Source organism: Sinohyriopsis cumingii, chromosome 6 (genome assembly GCF_028554795.1).
Source record: "Sinohyriopsis cumingii isolate HCF-2022 chromosome 6, ASM2855479v2, whole genome shotgun sequence".
Lineage (NCBI taxonomy): Eukaryota > Metazoa > Mollusca > Bivalvia > Unionida > Unionidae > Sinohyriopsis > Sinohyriopsis cumingii.
The window spans coordinates 36,030,403-36,050,898 of record NC_142966.1 but is presented as its reverse complement, the minus strand read 5'-3'; the positions used below and the strand labels follow the sequence as shown (position 1 = coordinate 36,050,898).

Here is a 20,496-nt window from a genome sequence, read left to right as displayed (position 1 = left end):
AAACCAGGATACGACTCCAAAATAATACTGGATAGTTTTTAGGTTGATATTTTGTCTTATTCGAGTAAACTTTATATTTAATAAGACACCATTCACTCATGAATTTTCTCCTACGGTTTTTTAGTTTTAAAGAGCTGCTAAAACACTTATTCAGTTTATTCATTTTGTATTAGCAATGAACCAAATGGAAGTAACATTTAATGAATACCATGTTATGCATATCTGATTTAATTTATATTCGATTTAATTTAATTGTTTGTTTGTTAGTTTTAATGTTTTGAACTCCTTCACATGTTTTTGTAATGTAAGTTTAGTTACTGGAATAGACTTCAGGTTTGACTGATTTTGTTTTTATTTTTCAAAGTTAACAACTAATAATAGAAACATTGCATCTAATGATGACCTTGATTACTAACCAGCAAGAATTGTAGTAAACAACTTTTTTATTTTTTTAATCTTTCTCAGAGTAAGATTCATAGTGTGGTATTGAGGCCGTACTTGGAGTGCGTGACAAATAACATGTACGTATTGTTACAAACTTTGGTTTTCCCAGAAGGATGAACTATTGGCCTTCATCTGGTATCTGTTTTGTGTTGTAATTAGATTCATTAATAATGTTTTGAGAACGAATTGGTATTAGTGCCTTAATACTTGATACGTTAAAGTGTTTTATTGTGTGACCAGTTTTGGCTACTTATTTTGTTTTATTAAATTTATCTGGATTTCAAGTTTGTTTTCCCTGGAAATACTAGTGCTCTAACTAAATCTTGGACAAAGATATTTATAGAAAATTTAATCAGAATTCCAAAAACTGGAATATTATTTTTTGTGATCCAACAATAAAATGTTGACACATCATACAACATACGTCATTTCAATCCATTTTTGATTTCAACTGGATTTACCTCAGTTTCATTAGGACATATTTTATAATTCTTGGATTATTTTCTACTTGATTCGAAACATAGTAAATTCTTTTTCTCATTTTTACCTTCTTTATCTAGACTTATCTTTTAATTAGTTTATTCTTACAAAGCTTGTTGCTTTCACTCTTTTCTTGTTATATTTGTAAGAGCATAAACACGTAACAAGAAAATTAGGTTGCTCATGATTGAGATATATGAATTTTGGATAAAATATTTCAGAACAGTGTGTATTTTGAAAATTGAATTCCCATAATTTTTTATTTTAAAAAAATGTCCTAAGTGTTATTTTACATTTTAAAAATATTTAGTGAAATCAGCAAACTTTTTTACAATATCATCAAATGTAGAGAATTATTTGATTTTTACTCAGGAGTGACTGGAAATTTTGAAAATTGAAAAACAGTTTAAAAAGTTGGAATTAGAGATAAGACAGGTTCAGTTTAGATCGAAAAGATACAAATAGAAAGAGAGAGAAGGAAGTAAGACAAATGCAGTTTGAGGAAGGGAACAATTGAATGCAGTTACAGAAAGAACAAGTGCAAATGCAATTATATAAGGAGGAAGAAGAGAGAGAGAAACAAATGCATTTGCAAAAGGAAGAATGAGAGAGACAGATGCAAATGAAAATGCAAATTGTGAAGGAAGAATGAGAATTTCAAATTAGGTTAAAAGAATTAGAACTGTCAAAGGGAAAATACTCCCCTATGTTTGATGCTTTAAGAATTAGCAAGTTAGTACACCTTGTTCTGCAAAAAGAAGCAAATATTTTCCTTATTTTGATAAAATTGCTGAAAATTGTAAGTGGCCAAGAGAGTACAGGACTCTACTATTGCAATGTGTATTCACTGGTAAAGCTCGTGATATGTACATTTCACTGTCAGTACAGCAAAGTACTGACTATGATATGGTTAAAGAATGCATCTTAAAGAGTTATGAGTTAGTCCCTGAGGCTTATAGGCAAAAAAGTCAGAAACTATATATATATAAAAGCTGGACAAACACATGTCGAAGTTGCAAGAAAAAAAGAACATTTATTTAATAGGTGGTGCTCTTCAAAAAAATGTTAATAAAGATTATGAAAGTCTCACACAACTCGTATTAGTTGAAGAGTTCAAGAACAGTGTCCATAGTGACATTAGGATTTATCTTGATGAGCATAAGGTCGAAACATTAGAAGATGCTGCGCGTGCTGGTGACGAGTATTCTTTAGCTGATAAAGTTACTTTCGTAAATAAGACTTTCACTCAGCAGTCTTCTGGTAGAAACTTATTTCAGCCTAATACAACCCCTTCTAAATTTCAATCTGGAACAACTTTTAGGAATGAAGCTTCTAATAAGCTTGATCAAAGATCCTTGTTTCTTCATAGGTGTACCTATTGTAAGAAAAAAGGACACGTTATTTCTGATTGCTACAAATTAAACCATAAGCATCAGAATCAAGACAGACATATTCCAAATGCTCTTATTTCTAGGAGGTCAGTGTCACGGTAATGTAATGAAAGCAATATATTTGTTAAGTCTAATAAACCCCCCCGTCTGACTTTATTTTCTCACTTAAGCATCCAATTCAGAGCTCCGTGATATTATCCATACTCATCTGATTTAAATGGACTATAAAGAATGAGGGCAGTTTTCTGCCCCCTCTCCAATTTTCGTTAAATGATGTATATTACAAATATAAGATAGCTTGATTTTATTTCCGACACAGGTTTTGTGTTCAGGTACTCTCCGCTATGGAAAACTTGGGTACCGAACATATAAAACATTATTCAAAACGTTCAGTTTTTAATTTTTCTTCTCGTAATTGTCTATTCATTACATTTTCACAACATTTAAAATGTAATTTAATATTTATATTTTTCTGGTATAAAGTAGCATAAAATAATGTTTTAACTTGTTTAGAAAAATACCCAAAATAAACTCAAGTAACCTATGATTAGTAAATCTTATAAACATGAAACTGTTTAAAATTAAGTTTAAAAAATAAGATCAAAATCTCTGTCTATTTGAGAACTTTTTTATATTGTTAGCTAATATGATTGATCATGATTTATTTCTAGGGTGTTTGAGTTCTCATGTTCTTCGAGAATAAACATTTTTTTCTCTTGTCCATGTAAAAAATGAGATCCATTAGGAACTGTTTTCCTTAGTTGCATGGCAATGTACATACATGTACATAATCTTTATATATGCTCTATCGCCATAAGATTGAAAAGAAATGCCAATATTCATTAGCTTCTTCCTACAAAACAATACAGCCGAGGTTGGCCTCTCCAGTATTATCTCTGGGTTTTATGTTCTGTCCTAAAATCGTTTTAAAGAAAATTATATATGTCGATCTAGTAATCTCAATCAAAATGTTACTGCACAATGATAATGTGTGTTTAAAAATCTCGTTGTCTTCTTTCTTATAAATTTTATGCGTATATTCTTCATAGGAATAAAATAAAATGTAACAGAAAATAGTCATGTTTCTTTAAGCGTAATATAGACTGATGGCAAACAGAGCGACAACAACGAAATGTCAATTGTAATGCTTCTATTTTGACGAAGTATTGAATCTTAAAATCGAATGCATTGTACATTAAAATTGTGTTGCAGTCAAGCCAGCAAAACTTTATGTGAAGGGTAACTTCGACCTTTTTCCATGTCAGTTTTAAATTGAGAGGCCGACATCTACGGCTATTTTAGAATTGACCGGGGCACCGCAAAGCTGTCCTGGCAAAGTAAACATTAAAGTTGCGGACCATAACCGCTTAATTGGAACGCCATGTCGAATAGTCACTTAACAAAGGGAAGTTGGTATGCGTCGTTATTCTCAGATTTTAGACTGTCAAAACCTGACGAAAGAAATAATTATCTTGAGGAAAAACTAGGAAACGTTACGGATGATTAAGATTGGTCAGTTTAACTTAAGGCGTACACCTTGGAAGTAATGCTGAATTTTAAGTAACGACTTTGGGCGAATTTTCTCAGTCCGAGATTTTCCTTTAAGAGAAAGCAAGACTCGTTTCACTCCGGACAAAAGTAAAGAATAGTTCTTTCTAGTTAAAACAAGTAAGCGAACCATATATCTGTGTCATTATTAACACAAGTCATCGAGGCTGTTACTTGTATGAGTCATAGTAATAATTGTTCTGATTTATGTCAATTTCTAATATTCTGTTAAACGGTTAATGATAGACAAAACACGTTTGTTTTTATATCCAGCTGGAAAATCGGACACTCGATTGGAAATAATATATGTAGTAGCATCTATTTGTTATAGCATCTTAGGTTAGGTTGGCATCCGTTAATCTCGAGAGACAATGGCAGTGCGCCCATGAGAGATGTCCCGGTTGGTGGTTGTGCAGCGTCTGCTGAGGCACAATGCAGGAGTAGCAGTCCTTGCTGCGCTTGCTGCTCTTGAAGGTTTATATATATATATATATATATATATATATATATATATATATATATATATATATATATATATATCGATTTCCGACACTGATAAGACCAACATTGTATGGATGAAGTTTTTTCCTGATTTGGTTTGTTTTTGTCACGCATCATTTCATCAATTTCAAAGTCAAGTTTGTTTCATTTTCAAGCATCTTAAATGGGTAAGTTTTTTGAAGCTATGAAAAGACTGGTACCATTAGTTTCCATCTTTGGATTTAAATTTGCCCTACACTGTAAAAGATACTACAACCTCGAACACCCTCAATGTTGTCCTTTCCTGCAATTGCATTTGCAGTTATTGTTGCTGTTGTTGTTTTGTTGTTTTTGTGAATTTAACGCCCATTTTCAGCACATCATGGGATACATGCCACCAGTATAACTGGTGCTGGACGAACCCGGGATAATCCAGGTGAAAACCACCGATCTACAGGATGCTACTTTGTCACGTACCCACATTTGTCGAGCTTGTGACATGACCCGATGTGGATAGGTGGAATGATAATGATTGACAAAGTGGAGTATTTTAAACCAATCATCCACTGGAGGCCCCTACATTCACAGTGACACTATATATTTTTATAGTACATACTTTCGAATTTGCTTTTGGTGAAATATTCCCAATAATAAAACCAATATCACTTACTTGCTTTACTTTGCAAATAATCACCAATATCATCACAAATAATCACCCATATCATCACAAATAATCACCCATATCATCACAAATAATCACCCATATAATCACAAATAATCACCAATATCATCACAAATAATCACCAATATCATCACAAATAATCACCAATATCATCACAAATAATCACCCATATAATCACAAATAATCACCCATATCATCACAAATAATCACCAATATCATCACAAATAATCACCAATATCATCACAAATAATCACCAATATCATCACAAATAATCACCAATATCATCACAAATAATCACGCATATAATCACAAATAATCACCAATATCATCACAAATAATCACCAATATAATCACAAATAATCACCCATATAATCACAAATAATCACCCATATCATCACAAATAATCACCAATATCATCACAAATAATCACCCATATCATCACAAATAATAACCAATATCATCAGAAATAATCACCCATATCATCACAAATAATCACCCATATCATCACAAATAATCACCAATATCATCACAAATAATCACCCATATAATCACAAATAATCACCCATATCATCACAAATAATCACCAATATCATCACAAATAATCACCCATATAATCACAAATAATCACCCATATCATCACAAATAATCACCAATATCATCACAAATAATCACCCATATCATCACAAATAATCACCCATATCATCACAAATAATCACCCATATCATCACAAATAATCACCAATATCATCACAAATAATCACCAATATCATCACAAATAATCACCCATATCATCACAAATAATCACCCATATCATCACAAATAATCACCAATATCATCACAAATAATCACCCATATCATCACAAATAATCGCCCATATCATCACAAATAATCACCAATATCATCACAAATAATCACCAATATCATCACAAATAATCACCCATATCATCACAAATAATCACCCATATCATCACAAATAATCACCAATATCATCACAAATAATCACCCATATCATCACAAATAATCGCCCATATCATCACAAATAATCACCAATATCATCACAAATAATCACCAATATCATCACAAATAATCACTCATATCATCACAAATAATCACCTATATCATCACAAATAATCACCAATATCATCACAAATAATCACCCATATAATCACAAATAATCACCCATATCATCACAAATAATCACACATATAACCTTTTTGCATGCGAACCATTACAAATGATCTTTCTTTCTTTTCTTCTTTTCTAGCTAAAAGAAAATCGGATGTTTAAATAGCTGAATATATAAACAAAATAGAAGCAATTTTAAGAATAATGTTAATTTTGATCAAACCTCTGTAGTCATATACTTTGATGAAGTATAAAGTAAGATTAATATCCCGTTCACATTCAAAGTTGTATATTCTTAAATAAATTATACATGATCATGGCTGTAACATATTTATCTATATTTTGTGAAAATAAGCATGCTTTCCAGACAAAACAAACGAAGCTAGGATTCAATCAATGTTGTATTTTTTATATTTCAAATACCTTGTCGTTTCTCAACAGAATATACGAAAATACACATGAAAAGATTTGGGTCACACTACCTACAAGTTTCCTGCTTTTGCTATCAGGTAAATAACATTAACAATAAATTTAGATTTGACCTACAGACTCGTAAAGTAAATTTCTAATCAAATATTGCTATTTAATTTCTCAGAATTATTTTCATATTTCAAACCTAATTGTTGAGTGCAGTTTATCTTACAAGAATAATATTCCTTTCCTGAATAAAGAAATGAAAAAATTATATATCCGTTTCCAATGACATTTGGGCGAGATGTCCTTAGGTAGTTGCCATTTTTCTACCTTCGATAAGGACTCCTGGAACATGTGTTACATATCGGTCTGTTCTATTTTAAAACATCTGCACTTTACTTAGGACGTGGAATATAAACGAAAGGAATATAAAAAAGCCACAATGTTTTAACATTAAAAATATACAGATTTGGGATATTATGCTTTTTGGATGTAAATTATGTTTTAGATACTGAATGAAAACGGTATGTAAAAGTCAAATTATAAAAAGACTGTTTGATGTAATAGAAAAGTATAACTAGATTATGTTTATCTGCGTAAAAAAATAATGTCTGAAGTGTTGTGCATGATATCAATGGAATGCTATAGTCATGGTTTCATTCTCCATATTCAAATAATCTACATGCTTTGATGAAATCTCTTCATCTATGACGATCAAAGAATTTCCCTCGTGATCCCAACTGTATTTTCATATGTGGATTCTGGCAAAGCATCGGTGGGAAGGCATGTATGAATAAAAACATACTGCTCCTGAAATAGGTATACACAATAATTAGGTATGCTAATTATCAATTGATTATACAAATAGTAGTAGTCATTACCACCGTTGTGATTCGTGTAGCAGTATTAGTAGCTGATATGTGTAGTATTATCAGCTGTAATAATAATAATAATATCTATATAAAAAGATTATATTCCAGTATTGATGATTCATCTTGTAAATAACAATACTGATTATTCAGGTGACACAAATGGAAACCGATAAACTAAAATTCAAATTTACTTTTACAGACCGTTTTATTCAAGACCATGAAATAGACACTTTAGAAAACTCGCTTAAGACAGGCTACTAAATGACACTTACAAATGTCGGTAGCAGTTTCCGACTCCTTTCTAACATATCCGCACTTGTCCGCAAGATATGAATTTCTCCGTCTCTACGAATTCTGTCTTTTTCATTCAGCAAGATGTAAATAAGGCTGCATCTGTTCAACTCCCATCTGAGGTATTAATCAACAGAAATTCGCATAAAGTTTATGAGACGCAACGTAAGGTTTTGTTTTATGTTTAATACTTAACGATCAGTTAGAATAGGTTCAGATGTATCCTTTAAATGTATTCCGAATCGAATTTTGGGTAATATCAATTATATATAAGATGAATGATTTGGTCCAACAATCAACATTACTCAGGCGAAAGAGGTTACATCTTCGTGCAAGTAAGGAAACGATTTATTAGGACACAATGTAATTCACGCTTGAACATAATGTTTTAGAAACATCAATGTACCATGAAATAATTACTTATCTGTGCAAGTAAATCAAACAATTAAAACTGAGTGCAAAAAATTAAATCCTAATATATACTTATCAAGTAAATGATAATTAACAGTAATTGTCAGGAATAGGACTTTAATTTGTAGTGGAGTGCTGTTAAGTAGCGATTTGCTTGAACTATATGTTCAGTTCTATCCGCATGCATGCTTTAACCTTAGGGCTACGTTAACAATAAAGTTATTTTACTTAAAACAATAGCACAGTATATCATACTAATCCATTGGCATTCAACATGTATGCCACAATATTCAATACGATATGATAGCAAGGTGCCGACACACAAAGAAGACAATATTTGATGAAACATGGGTATCTATACGATACGATAGCACGATGCCAACACACAAAGAAGACTATTTTGCGAAACATGGGTAGCTACACGACATGATGGCATGGTGTCAACACACAAAGAAGAGAATATTAGATGAAGCATGAATTGCTTATCTTTTAAAAATAATAGTATTGTAATTATATGCACGTTAAATAAAGATTTCAACACCATTGTATCTTTCGTTTTGGCAACCCGTATGTTGAATAGTAATAAGGTAAACCAATTAAATAAACAAAATGTAGTATCGGGTCAAGTAGTGGAGTCCAATTAAACTAGACATTCACGTTTATTTTGAATGATGTGTTTAATCCATGCCCGAGCGTAATATAGTACGATGACTATAAAGAATAAAATTGTCAAATAGAGGTCACAATCAAGAATAAGATTACGACAAGATTTATACGTTATATAGCTGCAGATATGTATACAAACCTGGAGTAGAGGAGGACAGGATTTAATTCGCTGGGATTTGGATGGTACTGGCTAAAGTCCTCAAGTAGTGACAAAACAGAGTTCGCATCTGAAGGTACTTCATGTGATTCTTGCCAGGTTTTCAGCAAGAACACTGTCAGTTTATGTGGCTCTTTCTGTAGTTAGAAAAGAGAGATCATCTCATATTTTTGTATTGGCAATATTTCAAAATCATGAGAAAAAAAATGGTTAGATACGATGTGTGTCGTATGGGCACTGAAGTGCACACATAACCTGTAAAGAATAAGCATCAATCATTCTCTTAATCATTTCTAGTCACACAAATTTCTGTCTTTACAAAATAAATGGTATCATCCGGCAACGCTACGGTCATATCATAAAAGAGATTTACCATTGTCCTCTTAAAAATAATACAATATATAAATCATTATCTCATTTACAAAGGCATTTTATTACGGGCATTAAATAAATTAATCATTGTTTGATTGCTTAAGCTAGCATATGTAATACCTTTTCGTCACTTGTGATAGAAAACTGATTCCTTTCAAACGTTCCCAGGTCTTCTTTTTTGTTACATGTGATGTCCAAGCCAGCAACTGTTTTGGACTGATTGACTCCAATGGAAAACAATACATCTTTAGGCTGCGAATAGAAACGCCATTACTTAAGCGTATTGTAAATATATATGAGTGACATTTAAATTCAATAGTTTCATAGCATATTTTGTACTTAATTGTGTTGATCGTATTACTGAACACAAGCCTAATCTGCCCATCATATACAATACGAAGAAGTATCAGAAATTACTGTACACAAATTTTCACACACTATGTAATAGAAAACGTGAACTTATTACGTTTTCCCAGGGATAGTTCTTGCCCTTTATTGACTAGTCATTCCTCATCACAAACTAGTATTTTCGTAATACTGGTTCTCGTTTGTCATTTTTTCTTTCACTCTCATGAGAAAAGATAGATTGAACAGAATGTTATTTTCGTTTAAATCAAGCCCGCTTCTACAGTATAAATATAAACTTGAAACCTAAGATATGTATATACAGGCCAAAGTGTCTAACCTGTTAGACACTGGGATTTGCCTCAAAACAGTTTTCATTAAAGTCACCAGTTATAAACAAAGCCTAAAATACCGCTGGTTGGCTTTACAGTGGCATGTATATCTGTATTGAGTGTTTGACATTTTAAATAGAATATGGTAATAAACATTTCTTATCAGGTTTGGATAATTTTCAAATTGGATGGTTGAGTATTGGTACATAGTTCAGGTAGGTTTTATTTTAACATAAGTCATGTATTGCGAAAATATGACATGGATGAACACCAACACTGAGTCGTAATAGAGATAAAGAGGTGACTATTGTCGGAGAATTATTCTTATTCTTATTTCCTGATATTGCTCTTGTTTAATTATCATTTTGCATATGTATTTAATTTTGTGTTGAGATTTAATTTGAGAAGAATCGTTTGTTTGGAGAACTCATTAAAATTACAAAGTGCTCGTCGACTTTGGACTTGAGCAACATATTAGAAGTCTTTTGAATTCATTCCAAGACTCTGTAGACAATTCCATTGTGAGCCATCAACACTATTGACACTTCAGCATATTCAAAGATATTCATTCTTTTGTACATGTTAGAAACGTTTAGGAATATTTTGGATTTATTTCATGTTTTCTTACATTTTCATGGCATAAGTTAGATAATTAAATTATTTCTTGTGGTTTACAAACCTTGTTGGTTTCCCTTCTTTATATTACTTAATTTTAGATATCAGAGTCGTAACAACTGTGTCCAATAAGCTATCATTGAACTGCAGAAAGAGTGATATTGATAATGATATTAGGGCGGGGAATACCACATAATCTCGCGAATGAAATACTTTCTTTTTTATATGCATGCATATCAGCTGGATTTTTATGGAAATGTTTTGCAATCATGGAAGAAGTGTTAAGTTAGCAGAACTTAAAATATGCGTTATGTGTATAAAATGTAGAATGCATACGAACAGTGTATATGTCAGTCATTTTTACTTAATTGTTACTAATCAATGACGTGCAATTCCTATGATAGAATACTCACCTTTTTCAAACACTGAAAGTACTTTGCTTCAGGAAATGCAGCAAAATATATCATCAATGTTTGACGATTAGATACTAAGTTACATTTTCTAACAAGGTGAAGAACATGTCGAAGCCGTGTTCAACATTCATATCTCTTTATTTCAATATGCCTGTGATTCACATAAAATATTTATTTGTCAGTTTAAAAATAATAGAATATGTAAAACAGATATCTATTAGATGCAGACAGTGTATATTTGTATCTCTACTTACAATGCTGCTATCCACGATGATCCAATATTTGATATTCCTCTCTCGAATGGTGCCCAGCAGTGTTTCGTCGTCGACTCGTTTCATTGCGATGTAGACATCTCTTCCCGACAGATTCTGCAGTTAATATGTTTTCCAATGATTAACTAACTTAGGGTCATCGATATAAGTAGAAAAGGTGCTGGATCAAGAGACGGTTTAAAATATACATATAAAGTTTGCAATTTTACAAAATTCCAGGGAATTACCTAACTTGGTTATAATTTTATAGTGCTTTGATTTCCAAGATTATCGAGTGATTGGTGTTATTGTTGTTGTGGGTTTAACGGCATTTTTCAGCACATGATAGGCTATGCATGGTGACCAATATTAATGGTAGAGGAAGAACCCGGGAAAATCCCGGGAAGAACCACAGACCCGCGAGAAATTACTCGGCAAGCCCACACTGGCCGAATCCTATACTCGAATCGACGCAGAGATGAGATAGCAGTGATCGGTAACGGAGAGGGCTTTAGAACACTTGACCACTCGTGGCCACCACTGTCAAGTGGAGAAGTTTTGTATACATAAAGCATGCTCTGGGCAAGACATCTTGGTTTTAATAAACCGTGACAGTTATAAATATAAAAAGGGAGATGATGCCTCCTGAAAACGTTCCAAAAATTTGCTGCAAGTGCTCATAATCTCCTAATCATACTGAAAACAATCTTCCTTTGAATATTATATAACATTCTCGAAATTCCAGCATAGGTATAATCTGTACAATGTCTATTGACTAAGAGATGTTTACAGCAAAATATTAATTTTACCGGTAGCCATATGATCTCAGACTGAAAGCCTTCCGAATTCGAGTAGATTGGCACATTGCTTTCCTCTTGTCCAAGGTTTAATTTCTTGAGAATCTGAAATAAGTTAAACGCATCATTAAGTTGATGCTGATTCTAAAAATACTTAAACTTACATATTTACAACACTGACTTTATGACAATGGAAGAAATCACATTTTCATACTGACATTGGACAGTTTGTTTAAACCATTTCATTTTAATATTTCAACATAAAACCATGGAACCATACTCATCGCTACATACGTATCTATCACATATATGATATACGTATCCAGACATAATAATCAAAGCATACAATATACAAATATGTATTAGCTATTGACAATTATACACTGAAGTTAAACTACAAGCCCAATGACTCTAAAACTGAACTAAAACCAAAATAATCGCATAGTTTATATTGAATCATTACCTACAACTAGCATGTTGTTTCACCAATTTCAAGATGATCGTGTCTGTAAAGGTTTATATTATATTTGATTCGATAACAGCAAAACAGAGAATTGAATCAGGATGTTGTTTGTAAAAATACACAAGACATGTGCAACTTTCACCGTTAGTAGCAGTTTCCAGTTTCTCGTAGACGAAATGTATTTATCTTTACTTTTACGAATTCAACATGCAAATTCATTATGTAGCGTTCTATTAACACACATAAAACGAAACTTAAGTCCCTGTACTAATGTATTTATTTCGTTTACCGCTGGATATGTGACTAAATTCGATTCAAGAGTTATATATCTTACCACTACATTTTTCCCAGTGGAAGCACCTTATTTAAGGGGTAGTTGACACATCTGGTACCAAACCAAGCATGCGCAATAATAATATGGCATAAGCAACATTTTAGTTACTATTGGTGTATACTGAGTACGCGCTTCACAGGTTCTCGTAAAGTTTTGGAACCCACAGATAAGGAAAATGTCACTATCAAGATTGTAAGATTTCCGTTTGAGCATTCATGAAGTAAAGAAATCAGTTAGTCACTTGGCGATTTCCCAAAAATTGCATAGGTGATTCAGTCAGAGACTTTGTTCATAAACCTTATAAATGCTTTAAAACAAAACATGCACTTTTTTAATACTACGTACATTGTATTGTCTTTGCAGGCGAGTGGGTCCGGACCTTTCGTCTTGCTCCATTAAATGTCTGAGTACATCTGAAAACTGATTCTTTAGTACAGGCCTTGTTCCAAATCCGAGAGCTTCTGCGACAACATCATGCAGGAATATAAACTGATTCTAAAGAAAGGAAGAAAGACATATACAGATATTTATATAGGTAGGTAAGAAAGTAGATAAATATGTTAATTATATTTTACACTCTCAATACAATTTTGCATTTATTGTGGCATGGCCTGATAAAATGACTAACTGAAGACAATAATAAGAAGAGTTTAGGATGTGCAATGTGCAAAATTGATCTACAATTTATGGCAATATCAGCTACCATACCTGCCTATTTATTTTATATAAAAACACGCTTATTTCTAGCGCAAACGTTTCCATTCTATTAGCAAATGTTGCCAACTCTAATTTCCAATGTTTGAAATTTATTTTTGGTTTACATTTTGCTTGCTCCTGCTTATTCAGGTTCATTTGTTGAAACCGATATGTTAGCTCTGTCATGTTTTAAACTCTTGACTCATACGTAACATGAGGTGTCCTCACTGATCTGAGAAAACAATTGGGAATAGGTTTCTTACAATATAAAATCCATTATATTATATAGATTTCCAAAAAATATACTACAGCAAAAATAAAATGTGAATAGATCGTCAATAGTACCGCAGTCTGGACCATGTTGACTCTCTGTTCTCGTAAATTCTCGACACACTTCATAACGGCGACGTGTCCCGTTTCACATGCCTCGTCGTGGATAATGTCCAAAGCGATGAATGTCCCTGTCCTTCCCACTCCAGCACTAAATATGGATTTCATTAGATTTAGATAATTCTAGCAAACGATACACTTATGTTTGTATGGAATACTGATCGTATTGCAAACACTTTCGTTCAAACAAATATCATTTGCAACTTTCTTGTCAACGAATCGTTCTATTTTACAAGCATTGAAGAATGGCAATTACACCAAATTAATTATCATGAAGGGGATGATAAAGACGCGATTATATCTAGAAATAATCACACACACATATATATCACACACAGACATGCTAAATATTTGTCCTGTATAAATGTTATTTTTATTGCATTATTATGTTGGACCATCAGTTCTAAGTTGATCTAAATATCACAGCAGGGTTATGTATGCTTTATGCCCCTCTGAAAAAAAGACAAAGATAATAACCACTCAAACGTCATTCCCGTTGTTTTAATTCTAATTTATTAATTTTCAAAAGTGTGATTAAAACGTATACCTGCAATGCACAACCATAGGACCCTTGCTATATGCATTGTGCTTCCTGACAGATTTCCAGAATTCCACAAGTGACCAGGCTGTGTCCGGTACGTCTTTGTCTGGCCAGGCTGTGTAATGAAACTGAGTGATCTTCTTCGACTTTCCACTCTAAATAAAAGAACCCACGTAGTGATACTGGTTTAGCATCTGTTTTCTTTTCTAGTAATTTGCTATGTGCACCACTGAAGTTTAACTTCTGAATATAGCTTCAGCCCGTTCTGCTAAAGGGTGTTAAACATCCATTATTTTATAATTATAGCTGGGAAGCTTATTTTCTGTTTAAGATAGCATCAAATAAACAATTAAATTTCTCTTCATATTTGATTCGATTTCTCGTTATCTAAACTTTGCTTTGCCTATGCCAATTTCTCGCACATATTGATGAGTAAACCAAACATAAATACCATCATTCTTTGTAACATTTTGTTGTGATTTCATTTTCAAACTCTTCCTCATCTTACTGGCTCCTTTAATTGCATTCATATTCAGATATATTCGAAATTATTAGTTGCATGTAAATTATTATAAGTGCTTTATAAATAATGTAACATATTTGTACATTTAAGAGCAAAACACCAATGTTAAATAAATATGAGAGAAAACTAGATACATCTAAATTTACTTTTTTCATCATAACATTGTCACTTCCATGTTTCACTAACAAAACTATACAATAATTTAAAACAGAATCACATAATATTTCCATGTATGCTATTTAGTGCCAGTCTTGCAGATCTTATCTGTAAATCAGATTTGAAAAAAATATAAATATTTACACAGAAAATAAGAGATTAGTCTATTCGCAAACAAATTTCAGATGTGAGTGCTATTTATCCTTTATAGTAAAAACAAAAACACAATTCACCGTTAAATGCTGACTTAGGATGGGATCGTTTACTGTTAGATTTATATTATGTCAAATAAGAAGCAGAAGGTTGAATGTTCCATAAAATCAGCTGTTTATTTATTAAACTCTTATCTATTACATTATATTTTAATGCACATCCCTCTTAACACATACAACAATGAACACAATGTTGTATTAGTTCATCAGGACACATGTGTAATATTTACCACAGTTAGTTGTAAGTCTCTTCTGACACAGTCAGCGAAAGATTCATTCCTTAGAATTTTAACATTCACATCTCCGCACGTCTGTTCTTCCTTATCCGGCCAGTACTGGATACACTTCATCTACACAAAAACATAATATTCACTCTTGTTTTGTTTTTAAACAGTATTGGTATACATAGCTGGATATAGTTTTTGATTTTTACTCATTATTTGTCCGCAAAATATGAAACTAATATGTAGGATGACATTATACACATAATTAAAAGGAACCCTTATTTCATATTTTGATCACTTTGTCAATATGCAAAACCTTGCGATACTTAGAGCTTGGTTAATATTTGTTAATTTGGTTAATGTTTGTTAATACATTGTGATAAAATATACAATTATTTATCATATAATACAGAGTATAGCCTTCAAAAGAATATTTTAAAAAACGAAATAAATATGATGCGAGGGTGAGATTTTATTGTTTCGAAGTCCAGGTACTTAAGAAATCATATGTTATAATTAAAGTTTTAGAAAATTCAGTTAAGACATAAAACACGGATATTCCATGTTTGAATTAAGCACTTCTAATTTCTGTTCACGATTTATATGTTCAAGTATTCTAGTTTTCTGCTATTATTGACCTGAATCAAATGACATTAGATGTCCAAATACTTTAGCGCCTTTGCCGATTTAAAAGCATAGATTGTTCTAGGTATCAACATGAAGAAAAATATTGCTTTTTCTAAACCTATATTTGGAAGATCAATTAGCTTTTATCTGGACATTCTGTTACAAGTAGTATTACTGCGTATTTTTCCTGGTTGAATAATGTGTGCCTATTATTGCGCAATATCAATGCAAGCATCTCCATATTTTGTGTCTAAAAGATCCAATCTAACATTGTCATCATAAACATTGTCGTCATTATCTGTCCACATAATTGCAGATATGAGTGTGCTATGTTCTCCTCTAAGTTAAAGAACCAATGTGGAACAAAACCCAGAGGAGGAGAAAACTTAAAACCAATTTTGGTAATACAGCGATAGACATTTATTCTGTGCCTGAATTCCCTTATGTATATACCAATAAAGAATAAACCCAACAATCACCACACACACAAACACACACACACACACACACACACACACACACACACACACACACACACACACATAGACCCAAAACTGGTTTTCTACCACTGACATGGCATTAATCACAAAAGCCCATGTGACAGAGGAGTAGAACACTTAAACCCAATGTTGGATAATACAGCAATAGACATCTATTCTCCGTGAGAATTCCTTTATTTAAAATAGCAATAACGTATAAAACCAACCATCACCACACACACACACACACACACACACACACACACCAATAGTCCCAAAACCTGTTTTCTACCATTGAAATGTTCATAATCACACAAACCCCTGCAACATGTGAAAATTTATATTTAAAATTTAGACTAACCTTGCCCATTTCACTGAGATTTGTTAGCATGACGATGCATTCTGTCCGTTCTTGCCATACCATCCACCAGAAATCGTCCACTGTTTTCTTTATAGGACCTGTGATTGTAATTAACTAAGATTATTTCATCCATAATCTGTGGATTTTGTATCTGTCATAATACGTGTAGGCGATACTACATGAGCGTTCATATAAAATATATTTAGGTAGATAAATCAGTATTTTCCTTTATAAAAATTGCACATGGTATTGAACTTATAATCAAAAATGTCTTTTAAAATAAGAAAAGGTGTAAAAACATGTCCATCGCCTTACTTAATTCCAAATTTCATTCAAAACACCTCACAAAATTGTGGTGATATGAGCTTCAAGTACATGGATGTGATCATTTACTTAATTTAATGCAAAGTGATGATAAACTAGAGATTATTTTTTGTCCTTTAAGAAATCATACAAAAAGGATTAACATACAATGACAGCAGAAAATAAATACACAACGACCGAGCTATATTATCATTACCTCTATTCCATCGAAAATTAGAAGCTTATGGTATCTCCTTATCACCTTGGAAGACTTATCATTTTGTACAATAACGGTAACCATGTAATAATTTCACTGCAATCGTACTATTATGACGTATCCTATAAAAGAAAAAAACACTGAATGGTGTTCATTACAGTGCAAGCAAATTCCAAACTACTATCCTTGTTTCAGTTCCTGATATCTATTACGATATATTACTAATATTGAACATTATTTTTCATTGATTGAACAACTATTTTACGAGAATGTGTGCATACCTTGGGCAGCAATGTAGCACTTGCGGCCTTCAAACCCCTGTGAGAAAAACAATATCGTAAGTAACTGTATATGGTTTTTCGGTGACTCCAATGTTTCATTAAATATATTTGCATTTTTAACGTTAGAAAATCCTTATATTTTCCTAACGTCATTCTCTTATCATCCTGTGCTCCCGATTGCGTGTATGCAAATTAGATGGTGGCTTAGTGAGTCAAGCGTCCGCCGCGGATGCGGGAGGATGCCGGCTTGAAACCCTGCCGTGTCATACCAAGGACTAATGGAAAAATGGTACTCTCAGCTGCCTCCCTAGGTTCTCAGCATTACGAGTGTTAGGACTGGTAGGCCTGGTGTCAAGATAATGTAACTTGGACGGACATCATGCAACATGTATGTGGCATGATGCCCCAGTGCTAGACATCACTAAAAACTGTCACACTGCAGACATTGTAGCGATATGACTGAAAATTTGTTAAAAACTGCATTAAAAATCCAAATCACACACATACACACATACACACACGCATATTACATCACTATTAGGTCATAATGATAGATATATGGAACACACAAGTATCTAGTAAGTAGTGAGTGAAATAACAGACATTATCTGTGAACTGACCACTTAGTTCCAAATTGTCTTCTGACTTTCGATATCATCGATAAAGATCATAATATTAAATTCTCAACTGTTCCTGCTTGTGCTGATTATTATTATTATTATTATTATTATTATTATTTCCATCTATATCATATACCTTTATATGGCTGGCGTTGATATAGTCCGAATGGTTTTCATAATCTGAGTCATGTGTCGAATCTCTTTTCAGAACAACCCTATTAAAGTCATCTGGAACATAATATCTCTGAGGTCAGATGTAGTTAGGAAACTCAGTATCTCCAAAGGAAATGAAAACAATGAGAACATACTGACAGATGTACTTTGGAATTAAGAATATATATATATATATATATATATATATATATATATATATATATATATATATATATATATATATATATATATATGTATGTATGTATATATACATGTATATATACATATATATATATATATATATATATATATATATATATATATATATATATATATATATAGGGAGAGAGAGAGAGAGGGAGAGAGAGATTAGATAGATACAGATAGAGGATCTTAAAGGGTAAAGATTTTATTTTGAATTTTTGAAAGGAGTTAAGTAATGTCCTTCTTTTGTGAGCTGGACATTATTTAACGAGTTTCATAAATATATTATAAAATCATTATCCTTTTGATATTCTTTTTATCACTGAGTTTTATTTCAGTAGAAATTGTTTGGGTAAAAAGAAGAATAATAATTTCGTTCATTCTGATAGACGCTGTACATTTCAGTTGTTGTGAGTAAAATATAGTCCCAAACAAAGTTGAAATATTAAAGGTATATATTACATTTTTGTCAGATATAAATCAAAGAACAAGCGTCCATGCAAATAAACAGAACATTTTACAAACGACAAAGCATTTTTCAACACAAAATAATAATGCGTGTGACGTTACATTATTTCTAATGGCGCACAGTACCGGTTTGAGTTGGCCTATATACACAACACAGTGCCAGTGCTTACGTTGAAATTTCACATCACAACTAAAAATTCCATTGTTGCGAACTTTCGTGAAAATACTATTACTGGCTGCAGAAATATACATATTTACTGTTATGTATTTGTGACCGGATATTTGCAGTATTTGATTTGGAACATTTGATTCTACAGAAGACTTTAACAAATCTCTGTTTGAGTCAGACTTGCATCAGATAGTTACCGCGTAAATATGCTGTGGTTGGATGAAGTTCTGTCAGTTGGGGAGACCGGTTTATGTCTACATTTTTCTGTGAACAAAGGAATCTTTATTTACTGCAGGAAGTGTACAGTTAAACCAAGCTTTTACATAGAGTGGATTCCATGCTACAGATATAACACCCTCCAGCCACAAACCCATCCTTGTTATCAACTGAGTTGTTATTCTTCTTGTCTTTGGTTCTTTTGCAATTGTTCATGCTGTGATATGCTATACATGACATAAAAAACCGTTGTGATGGTAAATTGGGAATATTGAAACAGACGAAACCATTTTCCCCCAATTCCCTTTTACGATTCGAATCAAAAGATGGCGGCTAAAAATGTTCAATGAAAACGAAACCTTCCATATGGCTGGGTTAAAAACGATTTCTCACGATCGCAGCCAGTCAATAAAGAGAATACTGCACACTGATTTCGTGGGTTTATTTGGACGAATAAGAATCATATAAAGTGGTATGTGATATGTTTACGTGAATAATATCAACAATATGAAACTGTACACACTATAGTCAAAGCATACCGAGTATGTGATATATATATATATATATATATATATATATATATATATATATATATATATATATATATATATATATATGTTCGATTTGAATTACTTGCTGGCTTTTCCTAATTAAATATTCAGATCGTTTTTAATGGTAAGCATTTTTATAGTCTTCATTCTGACCTCATACATTTCTAGACTGGAAAACTTCATTAATTAATAGTATTTTCTGAAAATGGAAATTGCAACCTAT

General features: G+C 32.2%; 1 protein-coding gene across 4 annotated transcripts in view; it reads right to left on the bottom strand.

Annotated features, from left to right (window-relative positions):
• Window positions 1-6,535: 6,535 nt before the first annotated feature.
• LOC149796716 (uncharacterized) overlaps window positions 6,536-20,496 on the bottom strand; it is an 81,934-nt gene continuing 67,973 nt past the window's right edge. For 3 of the 4 annotated variants that reach the window (XM_089961354.1, XM_089961355.1, XM_089961352.1), the window contains 13 exons: window positions 18,649-18,740; window positions 17,893-17,929; window positions 17,092-17,189; window positions 15,631-15,750; window positions 14,516-14,664; window positions 13,924-14,059; window positions 13,228-13,377; window positions 12,098-12,190; window positions 11,292-11,405; window positions 9,453-9,584; window positions 8,943-9,097; window positions 7,708-7,843; window positions 6,536-7,373 (listed from right to left, as the gene is read on the bottom strand). In XM_089961354.1, coding sequence (XP_089817480.1) covers window positions 7,278-7,373; window positions 7,708-7,843; window positions 8,943-9,097; window positions 9,453-9,584; window positions 11,292-11,405; window positions 12,098-12,190; window positions 13,228-13,377; window positions 13,924-14,059; window positions 14,516-14,664; window positions 15,631-15,750; window positions 17,092-17,189; window positions 17,893-17,929; window positions 18,649-18,740 — 1,508 coding nt within the window. In that variant the 3' untranslated portion in view covers window positions 6,536-7,277. The remainder of the gene's footprint in view (window positions 7,374-7,707; window positions 7,844-8,942; window positions 9,098-9,452; window positions 9,585-11,291; window positions 11,406-12,097; window positions 12,191-13,227; window positions 13,378-13,923; window positions 14,060-14,515; window positions 14,665-15,630; window positions 15,751-17,091; window positions 17,190-17,892; window positions 17,930-18,648; window positions 18,741-20,496) is intronic. The other variant, XM_089961353.1, reaches the window with a different exon arrangement.